The sequence below is a fragment of the Microtus ochrogaster genome, chromosome 1 (genome assembly GCF_000317375.1).
Source record: "Microtus ochrogaster isolate Prairie Vole_2 chromosome 1, MicOch1.0, whole genome shotgun sequence".
In the NCBI taxonomy this organism is placed as follows: Eukaryota; Metazoa; Chordata; class Mammalia; order Rodentia; family Cricetidae; genus Microtus; species Microtus ochrogaster.
The window spans coordinates 114086151-114104865 of record NC_022009.1 but is presented as its reverse complement, the minus strand read 5'-3'; the positions used below and the strand labels follow the sequence as shown (position 1 = coordinate 114104865).

General features: G+C 48.9%; 1 protein-coding gene across 4 annotated transcripts in view; it reads right to left on the bottom strand.

Annotated features, from left to right (window-relative positions):
- Positions 1-18715, bottom strand: part of LOC101979993 (IQCJ-SCHIP1 readthrough transcript protein) — a 658776-nt gene that overhangs the window by 129610 nt on the left and 510451 nt on the right. Inside the window, exons 1-2 of one of the 4 annotated variants that reach the window (XM_026783101.1) lie at positions 3899-3977; positions 2126-2812 (exon numbers count right to left, since the gene is read on the bottom strand). In XM_026783101.1, the coding sequence (XP_026638902.1) occupies positions 2126-2794 (669 nt within the window). In that variant the 5' untranslated portion in view covers positions 2795-2812; positions 3899-3977. Of the gene's footprint in view, positions 1-2125; positions 2813-3014; positions 3105-3319; positions 3413-3898; positions 3978-18715 lie in introns of those variants that run through there. The other 3 variants (XM_026783085.1, XM_005344090.2, XM_005344086.3) reach the window with 3 other exon arrangements.

Below are 18715 nucleotides of genomic sequence, written 5' to 3'. Positions count from 1 at the left end.
AAATAAATAAATAAATAAATAAATAAATAAATATAAAAAATAAAAACTCTTACAACAGGGACCCACAGTAACAACTTTAGCTAATAACACAGTGCACACACAAGTCACAGAGACCACCGAGCTTTCTGTGGTTGTGTATATCTGCATACAACGCTTCTAAGCATTAAGGTGATTTCACAGATAACTTAGTTTGAGAGTGCCACTCTAAGCAAACATGCAGTAATAACTTTAGTCAACCACAAGCCAAAACCAGACTGTGAGATGGCTCGGCGGGTTGAGGCATCACCAAGCCTTATGTCCACCGCTTAATCCTCAGGGTCCACATGGAGAGACAACAGACTCCCAAAGGTTTTTCTCTGACCTTTGCAAGTGAACTGTGGCACACATATATGTATGTATATATGGGGATATATTATATACAATATAGATAATGTATAATACACAAAATATATGGGGGAACTTCTTTAAAAATAAAAACAAAAATGAGTTAACTTCTAAAATTACCAAGAGCCTACATTTTTAGGAGAGCCGGGGGCCTGGGCATCTGAGAAATTAGGAGGAAGTAACTCCACAGAGGATAGCTGAGGTCTCAAAGGTGGTCCAATAACGAAGCCACAACAAGAGAATGTGCGGGCCCTGGGATGAGAACCTGTCAGGGAAGCCTTCAAATGTCACGTTCCTAGAGGGCAGACAGTCTTCCCTATCTCACTTACCAGAATCTCAGCCCAGTTACAGCTGTGTAAGTGCTTATCTGCACTCCCTGAGAGTGTAATGGGGAAAGGATGTTTCCTATTGCCCGGACTAGAAACAGCAGTGTCTGTAATGGAAAGATTCCACGTCTGTTACTGAGACGTGGTAAACGTATAAAGAGCCGCGATCATTAATTTAATAGGTAATCTCTCGAGGGACACTAACCGATAGGCTCTGTCAACCAAGGGCCCTGACTGACAGAAACTGTGCCAATTGCTCTGTGAAACCCCAGTTACCACCTCACCCCTGAAGTCAAAAGTGCATACACCCAATTTCCAGAAGACCCGGAGACTCCGAGTAGCCAGATTACACCTGAGAAGCAAGCATTTGCCCGCACTGCCACACAGCTGCCACACACAGAAAGCAGCTCCTTGAAACTGTGCCCTTCAGCCCTGTTTAGGGCTATCACTAATGATTTCAAATTACAACTGTTGCTTTATCTCAAACAGTGATAAAAGGGGGAGCTACATTCGTGATGTTCTCCTTTTGAGTCATTTATCTGCTCGCCTCTCAGGGGCAAAGAAAAAAAAAGATATTGAGACAAGTACAAACCTGCCTGAGCTTATTATAGATGCAGCCCTCCTTCTCTCCCTCCTTCCCCTCCACGCCGGCACCCCTCCCTGTCTGGCTTTTCCTGAATTGAGGCTGTAGCCTCCGGTAAGGAACTCTAAGTGGTTCTTTTATCAAAACAAGAAGGGATTCGCCGACAGGGAGTGAGTCAGGCAACAGAGGCAACGACCCCCTCCCTCATTCTGGCAGTTCAATTCACCCGGTTCCTCCAGGTCAGCAATCGCTCAGGTTTCATGGAAGAAAGTCAGGAGGGCCTATAATCCATCCGAATCCAGGGGCCGGGATGGAACACACCCGGTTGCCAGATCTGAGGTGTGGGCAGGCGAGTGCGTGCATGTGCACAGGCGTGCACAGGCATAGCCTGGCTAAGGGCGAGACGTGAGTGGCAACGCAGGAAGACCCACCAGGATGGACAAAGCCACAACTATTACAGTGTGAAACAGCCCCCGCAGGGACTTTTCTTCGGCGAGGAAATCTCCCTAGATTTATTTTCAGGCAAGTGACTCACAACCTAGTCTCCATAAGTAGTTCCATCAAAAATGAGTCGCGGGTTCCTTCTAGCCCGACTTTCCGCTGCCCTCTGGCTGCCCCTCCCTTTTCTCCGCCCATCCTGTAAACCCAGACAGCTCACAGAGAGCAAGCGTACCCCAGGGGAACAGGAGGCAGGCTCTCCGGCCCAGCCCCCACCCTTGGGAAAGGATGAATGGGGCCACCACCGGCGGGAGCGCGGAGAAGGGGCGTGTGGGCTGCGCGCGAGGTGTATACGCGGGTGTGCGCGCGTGGGCACGCACCCGGGCCAACTTACAGAGGTGGAGTTGGTCCTCGCCTGACCCTGGTTTCGCACCTCCTGCTCCCGGAACTGCAGCCCGGCCAGATGCTTCTCCAACGCCTCCCAGTCCATCGGGGGCACCGGGGGCTCTTCTGGGACGCACGTCCCGCCGTCCGGAGGCTGAACGCAGAGCCCCCCAGTTGCCCGGCTTCGGCCTCCGCGCCGGCTCCCAGGAGGCTGGGTCTTCTGGATGGCTCGGCGGGGAGCCCGGGAGGCGCTCGGCCGGCCGGCCACAACCATGTTGCCATTGTGCCTGAGGTCTTGGGGGTCGTGAGGATGGAGGTTGCCGTTAGGCATCGGGGACGGCATGGTGGTGGTGGCGCTCTTGCTCCCGCCTCCGCTGCTGCAGATCCTGGCGCTCACGTCCCCGGGCTCCCGGGCCGGACAGCGGTCATCCCGATACCCTCGATCGTCCTCCTCTTCCTCCTCCTCCCCGTCCTCCTCCGGACCCCACTCATCAATCACCTTCTTCTGGTAGACCGGGAAGGGCTCTTCATAGTCCTCCAGAGCAGACACCAAGTCCAGGCTGCCCCCCGGCGACGATGAGGATTTGCACTCGGAGCAAGGGGTCACTTTGGTGGAGTTGGACTGTGAGCTGGCGCGGCTGCTGCTGCTGCTGCTGCCGGCGTCACTGCCTAGATCCATCCCATCCTCTCGGTAATCCTGGGGGGGAGGAGGCAGAGAGAGAGAGTGAGTGGCCCGGTCGAGCCTGCTCCGGCCGCCCGCTGCCCGCCCCGACCTCCCCGCGCGCGGCTCCCGCCTGCCGCGAGGTGCGAGAGCCCTAAGAGGCCTGGGCGGGAGCCAGCAGCAGCCTGAGCTGCCCCCACCCCTCCCCACACAAGTTGACTTCCTCCGGGTAACTAACCCGCAAATTAGCAAAGGGGTGCGCAGCCACGGGCGCGCACTTTTCACCCTCATAGCCCAGGGGCGCGCGCGGACTTGGTGTTAACCATTTTGCGCCAGGAGCGCCCTAGCACTCCGCCCCAAGGATTCTCCCAGACACTTTCCCACTAAATTCTGATTCCCCGGGGGCGGGACCCGAGAAGAAGGAGGTAGAAACTGATTTCGCACCTCGCCGGGGCACTGGGACCACCCCCCACCTAGCCCCGCCCCGCCCCGCCCCCTCCCGGCACCGGCTAGCAGCCCCGCGCCGGGCGAGCTCAGCTTTACTTTCTAAGGCACCGCAGTAGTCGCAGGGCGCATCCCGCCTGCGCGCCTCCTCGGCCGGTCCCTCTCAGGAAGGATGGGCACGGGGGGCGCTGTCGGCCCACGCCCGGAGAGATGGCACCCCTCAGCTACCACCAAAGGTGTGCGGGGCCGGGGTGCAGCGATAGTCGCTGCAGGCGCCGCCGCCCTGGGGGAGGGAGGACGCGCCCTCCCGGCGGCGGCGGCTGAGCCGGTCCCGCCACGGAGCATGCCCAGAGGCGGCGGGGTGCGGCGCAGTCCGCTCGCCCGGTTTTCCCCGCCGGAGACTGGAGCTAGAGGCCCGCTAGGAGAGCTCGGAAAGGCCGGAGGGCGGCGGACGGAGACTGCCGTGCGCTAGGCTTGCAGACCTCGCCGAGTGTGAGGGCCGCGCCCTGGGGAGCGTGCTGTGTGCCCGAACGCACCTCAAGGCCTCTTCGCTGGGCTCTTTACCCAGCCCAAACGTCCTGGGGGGCCGCGCGGGTCCGATGCCTCCCAGTCCACGCGGAAGTCCCCAAGTGACCCTGGAAAGGCCCTCCTGTCACCCTCACAAGCAAAAACACAAACCGTTTGGGAGCTCAAGTGACCGGTGCCCAGCGATCAAGCCCATCATTTCCTTTCCACCTTCCTCCGCCTTGCTGCTTCCTCTCCCTTCACCGCCCCTGGTATCCACTTCCAAGTTCAGGCAGTGGGTGGAACCTGTTGCTTTCGCTCACGTTTCCTTCCCCTTCCCAGCGACACTAAGGATGACCTCAGCGAGGTGTGTGTGTGGCTACAGGGGCGGGAGCGCGCTCGTGTGTGTGTGTGTGGGGGGGCTGTTATCTGCCCTGGGGGTCGGGAAGTGGGGTGGAGATCTGTCCTGAAGGTGGGGGCCAAACATCCCTTCCGACCTAAGGGTTCCAGAGGACCGAAAAGGAGAAAGAAGGGAGGTCTTGAGTGGTGGTGCCCCCGGCGCATTGGCTGGCTTTGCTTCCTTGATTTTTTTTCCCCCTTCAAGAAATTGAATCAAAGAAAATCTATAGGGAATTTTTCAGAACTACACACGGGATACCTGAATTTGCCAACCCTTCTCTTTAGGAAGAGGGTTGATGTGAAAATATTTGCTTGGAAAACGTAGGTGGACTGCACAATACCTTTTAAGGATTAAAAATTTCCTCTGAACAGCCTTGCCCTGTAAGAAGTGAATTAGGAAATGCCCTCCTCACCAGATCGGCGGGAAGAATGCTTAACTCTTCAACGGAATGGAGAAGACCAGTTTCCCTGAACTTCCAGCTTTAGGCCTGTAACTAATTTATTCCAGCAGGGCTAGTCTCGACCAAACCCCCACCCTTGCTTGGCACCTTCCAAATAGAGGAGCAAAAGAATGCTTGAAATTCTTTGGTTGGGAGTGACTGCCACCCTGCCCGCCAAGGCTCTGGGGGGGGGGGGACTTGGTGCCGAGACCCTTAGTCTCAGAGATTTCCTCTCCGTAGGTAAGCCCCTGGCCAGGAAATGTAAGCAAACCTTTTAACTTGTCTGGAAGCAGCGATCCTGTGAATAACAGGAAAAGAGGCCTTCTCATCTGGCCAGTCAAGAGGGACTGGCTATGACTTAAAATGCAGTTCACACTGGGTAGTGGTGGCGCTCGCCTTTAATCCCAGCACTCGGAGGCAGAGGCAGGCGGACCTCTGTGAGTTCAAGGCTAGCCTGGACTACAAGAGCTAGTTCCAGGACAGGCTCCAAAGCTACAAAGAAACCCTGTCTGGAAAAACAAAATACAATTCACATTAGCAACAGCCTGCATGGTGCCCCAAATATAGTTTGCTGTGAGGTTGCGGTGGAGTGCTGGCTGCCGCTGAGGAGGAGGTTCCGTATTCTGTGACGTACGCGGACGCGTGTGAAGATCACGTGACATGACAGAGCTGCGGTCAGAAAAGCTACCTAGAAGGCCGGAGAAATGGCTCAGTGAGTCAAGTGCTTTCTGTAAAAGCCAGGATCTGGGTGTTGTCTGCAACCCCAGCATTCTGAGGTTGGCTGGGGGGGGGGGGGTGGGTGGAGACATGCAGATCCCCGATATTGAGAATCAGGCTGCCCCAAACTGCAAGCCCCAGGCTCAGAGAGAGACCCTGTCTCAAAATAACCCACTAACTAAATAAATAAACAAATAGGGTGAAGTAACTGAGGAAGTCATCCTGATGTCAACCTCTGGCCTCACACATTCCTACACAGGCAGGTACGCCTGCATGTACATGCAGACACCACACACGTAGGCATCATCCGTGGCAGATGCAAGCGGACAAATACTGATCACTTGGGGTGACAGGCGCATTAGAGTGACAGTCCAGGTTTTAAACCTCAGGAGCCACCCACCCACCCACACAGCTGGCGCACTTACTCCCCGACTGCTCAGATGGTCTGCGATCAGGAAATGTAAAATAAAACCTAAATGAAACATTTGGCAAGGTAAGTGCACTGCCAAGAATGCTTGGCATGTCAAAGCCAACTCTAAACATCTGGGAATTATCTGTACTTTCATATTATTTTTCAGACCAGACAATCTGGATCAGATGGGAAGTACCCAGTTTCCTTTTCCTCCAGCCGACATGGAAGGTGCTTGGCCAACCCAGTTACCATTCTGTTTCCAGCCTGCCGCCTCCTGCCAAGAACCCTCCCGCTTTGGAACAGGAAGGCCTGCCAACTTCAAGGCTGCGGTAGTTAGCAGCTAGGTCCAGCAGGATGGAGAAATGATTTGCAAGGTGGTTGAAAAGTCTTGTCTTCCTCTTTAGGGAGCTCTTCCCAGACGCCAGAGATGTAGATCAAGAGAGAGAGAGAGCTCTACTTTCAGAACCTTCCCCACTAATGCGATGCAGTCAGGTCTGCAAATGAAGAGTCAGTTTCTCATCACACCCATTGCCCTCACCCCAAGGATGCAGCCAAGAGTAGTCTTCCTAGCTGGGTGCTGATGGCTTTAATCCCAGCACTTAGGAGGCAGAGGCAGTTCAAGGACAGCCTGGTCTACAGAGTGAGTTCCTGGAAAAGCTCCCAAGCTACACAGAGGAACCTGGTCTTGAAAAGCAAAAAAAGAAGCCGGGCGGTGGTGGCGCACGCCTTTAATCCCAGCACTTGGGAGGCAGAGGAGGCGGATCTCTGTGAGTTCGAGACCAGCCTGGTCTACAAGAGCTAGTTCCAGGACAGGCTCCAAAACCACAGAGAAACCCTGTCTCGAAAAATAAAAAAAAAATAAAAAGAAAAAGAAAAAGAAAAGCAAAAAAAGAGTAACCTTTCTAAGATCTCTCTCTATCAAAACTCAACAACGGAACCGAATCTGCTTCATCATTGCTTCTAACTTCTTTTGACAATTTTTTTTCCAGGGTGAGTCTAAGCTAGCATGTCACTTCCTGGATGGTTTGACTGATTCTTCCTGTTCACCTGGATCAGAGGACATTTTCCTGAGCCCAGGGCGTTCACTGCGGGGTGGCACACACAGTCAATGTTGCTGTTTAATAACTTCGCTTCTCTAGCCTCACAGAATCACATATAATGTTAAAACTCAGGTCACAGATCTGTATAAAAACAAGTGTAAATTTCATGAACTCCTACTTGGTGAAAACCCTATTCGAGGATGCTGGAGGTATAGCCCAGTGGTCAGAAGGCTGATCTAGTGTCCCAGATGCCCTAAGTTCAATTCCCAAGAACATCTGAAATGGGGTGGTGGGGACAGAGACTCAGGCTCAGGTGGAAGCTGGGGAGTTTCAGGTCTTTAGGATCATCCCTGACCTCAACCACTCCAGTTCCAAATTTTAGGCCTAGTCTCAACAATCTTGTTCTAGTTATATCTTTGTACTGTGGTATAGTGACTTTAAGATCCTTAAGTGGGAGGAGGTCCCAGTGTGGCCAAGAAAATACTCTGAACCCCCTGAACAGGCTGTGAAAAGAATAAAAGCTTAATAGATATTTGTTGTTGGAGATGTTAACATTTTCTAACTCATTTGATCCTCAAAATTTCTAAGAGGAAACTATTTTCCTACTCATTTGCATGTGAAGAGATGAAGGACAGTGATTTGTTATTTTATTATTTTATTTTTTATTTTGGTTTTTCAAGACAGGATTTCTCTGTACCTTTGGAGCCTGTCCTGGAACTAGCTCTTGTACACCAGGCTGGCCTCTAACTCATAGAGATCCGCCTGCCTTTGCCTCCCGAGTGCTGGGATAAAGGCATGTACCACCGCCGCTCGGCTAAGGGCAGTGGTTTGTAATTCGCCCAATGTCATAGACTGGCTGAGCCAGAACTTGACACTGGGTAGTTTGGATTTAGAATTCTTATTCCCTAATCTACAAACTCAGTAGCTCTTGGTCCCACGTGGATCAATTTACTAGGGGGAAAAAAAATCTCAGAAAGGGTTGCCTTGTAGCAACCTCAGTCTAGTTCTTGACCTCCTACTTGGAAAGGCTCGGAGGGCAGTGTTTGTGTCTGTGTCTAAGGCAGTTGGCAGGCGCAGTTCTTGGCCTCTGCTAAACTCAGCAATATTCAGCAAATTAGGAGACTGAGTTGTAAAAGGAGGAGTGTAGGGGCTGGAGGGATGGCTCAGGGGTTAAGAGTATTTTCTGGTCTTGCAGAAACCCTGGATTCCCTGTCCAGCATCCACATGATTGCTCACAGGCTCTTTAACTCCAGACACCCACTCTGGCCTCCAAGAGCATGGCATGCTCAACACACACGTACATGGAGGCAAAACACTCATACAAATAAATAAAAAAAAAAGTTTTTAAGGAAGAGTGTAGACACTTCAGAAAAGGAAATATCACGTTGCTGTTGGCTATGTGTGTGAAATTCCTCCCTTCTCCTAAACAAATTCTTTAAGGAGGAAGCCACCCAAGGTCAGCTTAAGGTACTCATTTGTCAGGGATGAGAAACTGGATTCATACCCCAACAGTGGAACTGGAATGGTCATGCCCCTCAGAATTAGTCCTGCTTCCAGGATTTTAATCTGTGGGGGTCAGCATCTGAGCAAGGATATGGTTGACATGAGTCGTAAGGAGCATGAGTAGAGAGGAAAAGAACTGTTTGTAAGACCTACATGCTGATTCTGAAATGATTAGCCCTGACACGGGAGCTTCTTTACGTTGTGGCCGTGAATGGCGCTGACGAGGTGGCTCGCAAAGGGTCTGTGTTTCATCTTTACTGCGTGAATTCCATGCGAGTCACACACAGGACGCAGATGTTCCTCTGTTTCATCACCTGTGTGTTGCTGTGGGGACAGTAAACAGCCCTGTAGGGCGAAGTGTCCGAGATGTAGAACATCTGGGCCTTGCTTCCAGCCCAGTCTCTCAACAACTTTATGACCACGGTTTGCAGAGGAAAGAGGGTGGACATGCATCTGACAAATAGCAGGGATTGGTTCACTGGAAGTAAATACGCTTCTTCCCGTCTAAAAAAGACCCTATGGATTTCATCTAGAAAAGATGGGAAATGGCATGCAGAAATGTCTCACGGTCTTTTTATTACCTTCCTTATCACGTTCATTTCCTGCACTAATCGAAAACCAAAGTCTACATCTGCTCAGCAGGCAGAGCCTCTTGGGTGCGTGGAATCTCCACAGGGAGTCAGTTTTCACTTACTAGCCTATCTGTGTAGACATTTTGGAGATGGGGCCTCAGTATATCTAAGATTATATCCCCCCACACAAATTGACAGTGCTATACTTTAACAGAAAAAAAAAATCATTTAAAACTCACCTCTGGGGCCAGCACGAGATAACTCAGCAGACAGAGAAACTGGCTAGGGAAACCTGACAATGTGCGTTTGCTCCTGAAACGCATGTAGCGGTGGAAGGAGAGAGAGGCTATTCCCTAAAACTGTCCTCTGCCTTCCACACATACTACACAGCACATACCCCCACACACCACACACACATTATAATAAATAAAATAAGCTAAAAAAATACACCTCTTAAAAGTTTTGGTTTCCCATTAAATGATGCAACCGCACATTCTATGTTCTTCAGTGGCTACAGCCAGACCAAATAGCATTTGCAAAATAGAATCCAGTGGCATGTTTTCCAAATCTGACCCTAGGACCCCTAGGCTGACGGTTTTGATCTTACAGAAATGGGGAGAGTGTGTGTTTTTGACGAAGACTACCCTGCATGGTTGGTAGGCATTAGTGAAGAGAAAGGCCTAGGCTCAGCAAAGACAATGTTTTTATCAGAGAAAAGTCACATAAAGATGTCCATCAGACCCTCACCTGCACAGCAGGCCCCTATCAGTGGAACCCTTTGGCACTGTTCACATGGATGTCAATGTGATTGGCACCCCCGGGGAATGTGCATTGTGCAATACAACAACAGTATCCAGGGGTCCTGCTGGGATTCCATTAGTAGGAAGTTTGAGGAGAACAGGAGCCGGGAGCTTGCTATACTTCTAATAAAGGAAAGAACAAGTCACTGCTTAAACTTTATTTTTGCAGAAGTTTTCTGCCATCGTCTCCCACAGTCTTAAGCCCTCAGCAGCTGAAAAGCTAAGTCTGGAAGCAACCCTGAGCTAATTTTTGGAGGTGTAATTTAGGACCAACTGAGGAAAGTTGTAGGTGCGCTTCCTCCAAAGGCTCACAGTAGCATCCCGTGCAATAGGCTCTGGGATAAGCTGCCCCAGGGGCCTTGTGCCTTGGGTTTCTCTGTCTTATGCTCACCAAAGAGCATCTTGGCAGGAGACTCAGAGAGGTGAGAACACCGTTCTTGCCACTTCAGGAAAGACTTGGCTGCTGACGTTGCGGATGCCATAGACAGTGGACACAGCTTGGAAAGCAGGAAGGAACTTCGCCAAGAGCATTAGCACTGGCTCTGAACAGCCCTGCATTTGCAGACAAGGCAATCCCTGCAGTTCTCTGGCCCAGTGGCACCCTGTGAAACTGTCTCAGCCTAGAGGCTACTGGAGCTTCACCTGCAGTGACTCAGATGCCTGCAAGAACCAGACAAATGCATGAAGTGAGGGCTAGGGCAACAGGGAGGGCCAGGGCAGAGTCGTGGTGTCAGTGAGGCACACAGCTACCTGTATCTGGGTTTGTTCCCTACTAAAAAAAGAAAAAAAAAAGCCACCTGAGGGTGATGGAGCTCTTCTGTTTTCCACAGGAAGCCGACTAAGTGAGAAAGGTCAAAAGAGCAATAATTTAAAAGTTTATGTGCTTTTAATGGGAAATTGATTCTATGCAAATTTGTGAAGGAGCTGGCATTTTAACTTTCTGGGCTAAATCCTAAAGGAAAGGGTAAAGAAAAAAATTTAAGAGAAAATCTTTTCCTCTTTCTTCTATGATGTTTAAGTTTTGGGGGTCATGAGAGGAAATACTATACACTTTTGTATAATCTTCTGAGCTCAGTGGCTCATGGTGCAAACATGGAAGCCACTCTGTCTCCCTCCCTTCCAATCACACCACCATGGAGTTTGAGCTACTTTTGTTCCAAGTAGGCTTGGATGGCTACTCCCCAGATGCTGCACTTGGACACAGGACTTCCAGCTCTCCTCCAGGGTGGAATTTATTCTGGGCCTCCATCAGGCCGAGAGTGGACTTTTTGATTATATACATCCTTACTGTTTCTCAGCAAACCACCTGTGCCCAAATCCTTGAGAGCCTGACCCTGAGACGCTAAGACAAAGGTTTGGCATGGTGGTGGGGCACGTCTTTAATCCCAACACTGGGAAGGCAGGCCAGGCTGTCCCTGAACTCACAGAGATCCTCCTGCCTCTGCCTCCCGAGTGCTGGGATTAAAGGTGTGCACCACCACCGCCCAGCTGACTTAGATATTCTTATAAAATTTATTTTTCTATGTCTAACTTTAAAATTTAGTATATGATGCTGATGACTTTTAAAACTATCAGGAAATATTCCTTATAAAGTTATTCCATGAGAGAACCATGAAGATGTTGACCTGTTGTGACTATTTAGAGCTATTTCTAAGACCATTAGTACCAAGGAGCAGGAACCGCTGCAGACACATTATCAGCTTTGTTAATTGTTACTGATTATATAGTAAAATCACACTAATGGCCTATGGCCTCTGTGTGATTTCCTAGGACTTTCCGATTTTATCCTAATGTAACCGGCTCACTGAGCTCAGCACTGAGCAACTACTCGCTGACTCCAGAGAGTGTCTTCATTAGGGTATGGGGCTGTGTTCCACATCTCTCTCAGTTACACTCACATCAGAACCGTCACAGTGAACGAAGTTCACGAAAGCTGGCTATGTGCACGCGGTGGAGCCTGCATTACTTGTGACCTCCTGCACTGGGGCGAGTGACTCACAGTAACATTCAGGAATAGTGCAGGTTAAAAGACGGGATTTTGTTCAGCTCTTTGGGAAGTACTGCCCCTGTGCGCAGCACTTGGAGGCCAGGCTGAGGAAAGAATAGGAGCAACTAGGCTGAGGCTGAGAACCTAAAGCCGTGTACCAGCAAGGGAGTTTTAACAGAAACTGCGGTTTTCCTAAACACCACGACAGCCATTCTTGGCTCGCTTTTCTTATTCCAGAAACAGGAATTCATCCCTGTCCTGCACTTCCCCAGTGAAACACGTTTCGATGGAAGTTCCTCATAATCTCAATGTCAAATCTATTATCGAAAAGGGGAATAGACCATGATTTGATTTTATAATCCCCAGAGATTATGATGTTTTGTTGGCCAATTTTCTTTAATAAATAATTAATTTTTAAAAACCAGCAACATGTCCCCCCGCTCCCTGTTAGAGAATGGATTCAAAACAAAGCAAATCTCCGAGTGTGCTTTTACGTAAGCAGAAGCAAGTCTGGATTGCTCGAGATCATGCAATGAGTCTACGTTCTAGTCCTTTCCATGTGCCGCTGCGTTCCTCTACGGTGTAGACCCAAGCCCTTCTCTCATGCTCCATGGAGCAGTCGGTGCTCTGCAGCAGATGAAGCAAACAAGCAGTTAGGCCAAGACCTGGGTACCACTTCTGGGGTCCTGCCGTATCTAAGTCCATACTAAATTTTTCTTTAAATTGGCTCGTTTTAAAATTGAACTCACTCAAAGGGAAAACATGGCATCACTGATATCAATAGAGTTCAGCCATCCCTTTGCTAAAGTAGCAGCCTGTGTGCATATTCTGTATCCCACCAATTAGAAGTTAGAAGGCCTCTGGCCACGAGCGGCATCTTGTAGGTGTGGTTATTGCGGTGCTAGAATCAGATCTGCTGCTGAGCCACACCCCTTGCCATTATGATTGATAAGTAAATAACAGACATGTGTGGGTCAGTGCTGGGGATTAAACCTATGGCCTCATGCACACGAGACAAGTTTTCTACCCTTAGACCACACGCCCAGACCATTTTTGTTTTAAAAACCTGTGTGATTGTGGGGTGGGGGATGGGGTGGGTAGTGTGTGTGAGTGCCGGTGCTCACAGGGGTCGCAGGTTGATGGCATTGGATCCCCCGAGGCTGGAATTACAGGCAGTCCTGAGCTGCTCAAAGGGCTGCTGGGATCTGAGCTGAGGTCCTTGGAAAGAGCAGGACATGTTCTTTATCACCAAGCCACCGCTCCAGTCCCATTCCTGTTGTTAGCAGCCCCTAAAATGATGATGTGTTCTTATATATTAGTAACACATCAGACTTGATGAAATATAGTGAATTTTGTATAAGGGACATTGTTAGACTTTTATAAACAGAAACGCAAGCACTTGAGAACACAATAAATTAAAGAGATGGATCAACACCGGCTCTCCTGCTGGGTCATTACTGACCAAGATAAGAATTCACATCAGTGACACCATCTGCCAGCTTTTAGTTTAACCCGTGCTAACTCTGAGCTTGTGTGAGGATGTGGGTGGACAGCTTAAAAGGTTTGCTAGCCATTTCATCTCTTGTAATTCAATTTACATGTAGAGCTGGATATAGTAGCACAAACCTGAGGTCCCAGCCGTTGGGAGATGGAAGCAGGAAGATGAGTTCAAGGCCTGGCTCGGCTACGTACTGAGTTCAAGGTAACCTGGGCTATAGGAGATGCTGTCTCAAGAGAAAAAAGTGTTATGTGTTTATACTTTGTAGTTTCAGAAAGTGACATTTCAATGTGTCTGTGATCCTGCTGTCTGCTTCTAACAGGCATGGCCAAGAGTTCAGTTATAGAGGGCTTGAGACATCTGTGATTACTCCCAAGCATTTTGTGCCTGATTTATGAGGCTGGATAAGGTTGGATTAACACAGCGCTACCTACGCTCACGTTATCCTAAACAGCATTCTCTGTGAAATCACAGGTTTGATGACTAATTCCTGTTCCCAGTGTAGGAATGTAAATAGAAGACTGTCAAAACACATGTATCTGAGTAGCATCAAAAAATAAGTGTATGTCACACTGTAGAACAAGCTCGTCTGGCTGGCACACCAAATGGGAAGGGTTTAGCAGAGACAGGGACAACTGGATGATAGCTGGGTCATCAGGTGGCTGCAGATGGATGCTAAAGGCAGGGGATGGTGAGGCTGCAGAAAGTCCCTGCGTGTGGACGGAGCTGATGTCTCAAGGAGATAACGCAGCATACATTCTTGCATTCTTCCTGTTTATTTGGTTGTTTATTCAGATACCTAGGTGTCAGGCACCGGGTTCTGGAGAAAGAATTGAAAAAGACCAAAAGAGCTGGATGGTGGGTGGGGTATGCCTTTAATCCCAGCACTCGGAAGGCAGTGGTGGGCGGATCTCTGTGAGTTCAAGACCAGCCTGATCTACACAAGCTAGTTCTAGGACAGGCTCCAAAGCTACACAGAGAAACCCTGTCTCAAAAAAACAAAACAAGAAATAAAGAAAAAGGCCAAAGAGTTTAAGAACCAGGAAGGAAAAAGAAAGTCAGAAATTGCAACTGGGGTTCTAAATCTCAGAGGATGCATTATCGAAGAGTGTTATGCAAAAGATGCCAATGAGAGATTAAACTCTCTTAGGAAACCCCTCAGAAAGAGATGCTTGAAACAAACAAAATCTGGAAATAAACAAAAGTTGTTGTCCTCCAGAGTATCAGTGACCAGGTTGAGGAGGTCAGAGAACTCCTTGTGGGTAAAGTTTGATTTCAGCCTGTTTATATCCTTTTCTGCTCCTTAAAAACAATCCCACAGTGGATGTGGTGGCGCAGCACTCAAGAGACAGAGGCAGGCAGATCTCTGAGTTCCAGGATCCAGGACAGCCAGGGCTGCACAGAGAAACCCTTCCTCAACCTCCCAACCCCAAAGTAAAAACAAACCAAAAAAAATTTTTTTACACCCCCCTTTGAATATGGAAACACTTGTAGTGCTTGAATAATTGAAGAGCAGGACGAGTCTCATGCAGCTCTCCTGACTGCAGCAATGCTGCGGGACAGTGGTCATTATCCTGTCACTTGTATTATTTTAATAAAATGCTGGTTGTCCAGTAGCCGGGCAGGAAGTACAGGCCGGGCAACCAGGCAGGAAGTAGAGATGGGGGCGACAAGAACAGGAGAATTCTGGGAGGAGGAAAGAGTCAGTCTGTAGTCGACACAGAGGAAGCCAGACACAGAGCAAGCAGGATGTGAAGGCCTCACTGATAAAAGGTTCCAAGCCACGTGGACAAGAATTATGGGCTAATATAAGTTATAAGAGTTAATAAGAAGCCGGGCGTTGGTGGCGCACGCCTTTAATCCCAGCACTTGGGAGGCAGAGGCAGGCGGATCTCTGTGATTTCGAGACCAGCCTGGTCTACAGAGCTAGTTCCAGGACAGGCTCCAAAGCCACAGAGAAACCCTGTCTCGAAAAACCAAAAAAAAAAAAAAAAAGAGTTAATAAGAAGCCTGAGCTCCTAGGCCAACCGGTTTGTGATTAATGTAGACCTCTGTGTGTTTCTTTGGGACTGAACGGCTGTGGCACCGGGAAACTCCCGCACAATCTCACTCCCCAGAGCCTCTCACCTTCCCCACCCCACTGGGTTATTTGGAAGTGAGTTCCAGATAACCGATTTTCCATCTCCTCAGCCCCAACAGTCACAATCGAAGCAGCACGAGTCTTGCTTCCTAGGTCATTAACTGAAAATTAACAAACACTGAGGCCAATTCTGCTCTCTAATAGAATTCAAAAATAGGAGAATATTGATATGACTAGGAGTCATTTCTGGCCAGGGATAAAGCAGAATAATTCATAAATAATGTTAATCTAACAAATTCCTATCACAGGAATTAAACTAATTAACCATATGGGGAAAATCAAAGAAATTTCAATTTTCTAATGCACAAACTACCCTATCAAAGAAATAATCATTGAAATAACTATTAAACTAGGGGGGAAAAACGAAGAACGGAAAGAGTCCAGAGCTTGGGGGTGGGGGTGGGAAGCGCATTAAATGCCAGCTGGAGCGTGCCAGCCACTTAGGAGCTGTCGTAATAGGTTCCTGCCGTTGGTAGTACTCGCTGTGTGCCACCTGTGCGCCAGGCCCGCTTGGCTCTCCAGCAGGGGTGGGAGTGGGGATGCTTTGGCAAACCATCTTAGCTCCTTAAAGAGGTGAGCAGCTGCCTCTACCTGACTCCGCCTGAACCTCACCCAGATTCTGTATTAGACACCTGAGGATGGAAGCGGTTGGAAGGGGTTCAAAGAAATGGAGCAGAAGATAATTAGAAGAGATTGAGTTTAGCAGAAAGATCAGAGAAACCAAACGCAGGGAGCTTGGCTAAGCCCAAACTAGGGGCGAAAAAGAGCTCTCTGAGGTATTTGAAGAGGGACACACAAGGAAATATTGAGCTGGCACACGGAGAATAAGGCTCAGTGTGACCACAGAGCAACACCAGGCAGGGCAGCCAAGGGCACACTGCTCGCTGGTGCCAGCTGGTACCACAGTCACATCCTACATGCTCTGATCCTATCCAGGTTTCCATCCAAGGGCTGCCTTGTACCAGAGGACCAGCTTTTAGGGAGGGGAGGTGGTCTTTGGACCTTTCCTCTCTGGGAGAGAGTGTGTGCTGCGTCTCCCTAGCAAGCACGGTGATCAAGGAAAGTACTGTTTCTCCAATGCAATTATGCTTTCCACTCCCACAACATATCTTCCAGTCATCATGTTATACGTGCAGGTGAGAGACAGAGACAGACACGGGATGAAAATCCTGGCATCTGGGAGGCTGAGGTAGGAGGGTCAGAATTTCAAGGCTAGCCTTAGCTACTTAACGAGTTTCAGATCAAGGTGGGCTACGTGAGACCTTGTCTGAAACAAACAAAAACCAACTCACACAGTTGGAGATTTACCTCAAGGCAGAGCACTTGTTCAGGTTGCCCAAGTCTCTGGGTCAAATCTCCCATACATACTCACTGAAAAAGAATATGTCCAAATGATTCAGAATAGGGTTTATCATTGCCGTTTGTCTTAGTCAGGGTTACTATTGCTGTAATAAAACACCATGACCAATGCAAGCTGGGGAGGAAAGGGTTTACACTTCCACACTGTAGTCCTTCACTGAAGGAAGCAGGGACAAGAACTCAAGCACGGTAGGAACCTAGAGTCAGGAGCTGATGTGAAGCCATGGAGGGGTACTGTTTACTGACTTGCTCCTTCTGACTTGCTAGGTCTGCTTTCTTAAAGAACCCAGGACCTCCAGCCCAGGGATGACCTGACTCACAATGGTCTGGGCCTCCCTCATCAATCACTGGTTAAGAAAACGCCCTACAGCCAGATCTCATGGAGACATCTTCTCAATTGAGGGTCCCTCATTTTAGGGACCTCCAGCCAGTGTCGAGTCGACACAGATTCAGCCAGCGCAACTTCCAACCTCCATCCGGATCACGGTTCCCTTCCAGCACAGAATTAGTAAGCGTCCAAGGAACTTCCTTCTTACAAATTGAGCAGGAAAATAAAAATAATTGAGTTCGAAACCTTTGCCACCCATGTTGCCAACAGGACTTAGAAAATGGACGAACGAGTCCTCCACAGCACACCAAGATGATGAGGTTGGAGATGCCACTCTTCTGCCTCAAGCTCAACAATATGTTCCAGGAAATATCCATGTGGCATCCCGAGGGAGCACCGCTAGAGATGCCACAGTCTGAAGGGCCGTGCTCCTGCTATAATCCTGCAGCATCCCCCAGCACATGGTCTTTCTGTGCAACAGCTGCAAGGGTGGCTGCATTGGACCCTTTCCTGCAGCCCGACACTCAGTGCAAGGCATCTCTGCTCTAAGACACAGAGTTCAGTCACGGGTCCTATTTCAGACTAAAGTCCAAGCTGCTAGAACCCATCCAAATGTGGGTTTGCCCCCTTGTTCCTGGCTCCCACACTAGCCGTGCCTTACCATTTTAGGCAACTTCAGTGGGCAGGCCAGGCATTTGAACTGCATTCTTTAGGAATTCTAATGGTGAGTCTTGTTAGTTCTGTATTTCAATGAATGAAAGGCTCCAAGTTTACGCTAAGAGGCAGGCCATTTTATACTCTCTAATTTAGAATTTGGTTTTGTTTATTCCAACTAGGAAGAGCTCCAAGAGGCATAAGGTTAAGTAAGCAATCTGGAAATTTTTATTAGTTAGCGTTTACTATATATACACATATGTATGTATATATATAAAATGTTCCATGAAGGCTAGGTAAGGCTACTATTTCTTTTTACTTTTCTTTTATTTTAGTTTTTTGAGACAGGGTTTCTCTGTGTAGCTTTGGAGCCTGTCCTGGAACTCACTCTGTAGACCAGGCTAGCCTTGAACTCACAGAAATCTGCCTGCCTCTACCTCCTGAGTGCTGGGATTAAAGGCATGTGCCACCACCACCTGGCAAGGCTACTATTTCTAACATCTCTGTGAAATGTGCACCTCGAGACATTGGGTATTAAAACTGTGGTATCTGAAAAATTATGTTATCATGCCCAAAACTCCCTTCTCTCTTGCTTGCTTTCTTATTCTAAGGAGTTCAGATGGACAGAATACATGATTTTAAGAAGAAAAAAAAAACCCACCACCACCAACAAAACACTCTTATAGCTTTGCATTGGGTGGGCGTATTCTCTAGCTTCAACTTCTTCCCTTCCCTTCACTCAACAGTAGACATTTACGGAACTTTAACTCAGTTTCAGGGACACAGGGAAATGTTAGGAATTCAAACCAACAACAAGAGCCTACGGATTAGCTCCCTTGACCCTTGAGTGTTGGTGGAGGAAGAGAGTCTCCAGTAAAGGGGAAGCCTGGTCATGCTAGGGAGTGGCAAGGGAAGGGTTGCTCTTTTGGTTTGGTTTGGTTTGGTTTGGTTTGGTTTGGTTTGGTTTGGTTTGATCTGGTGTGCAAGAAGTCTAGAAGAGCCTGAGAGGATGCAAACACTAGCCTCGGGCATCTCAACCTTGAAAGAGCCCACCCTCCCTGAGTGTCTGGTTTCTGAAAACTAAGGTCCAAATTTTGTGTGATTAGCTACAAGGTTAACCTCTCCCTCCTTTTTACCAGCGC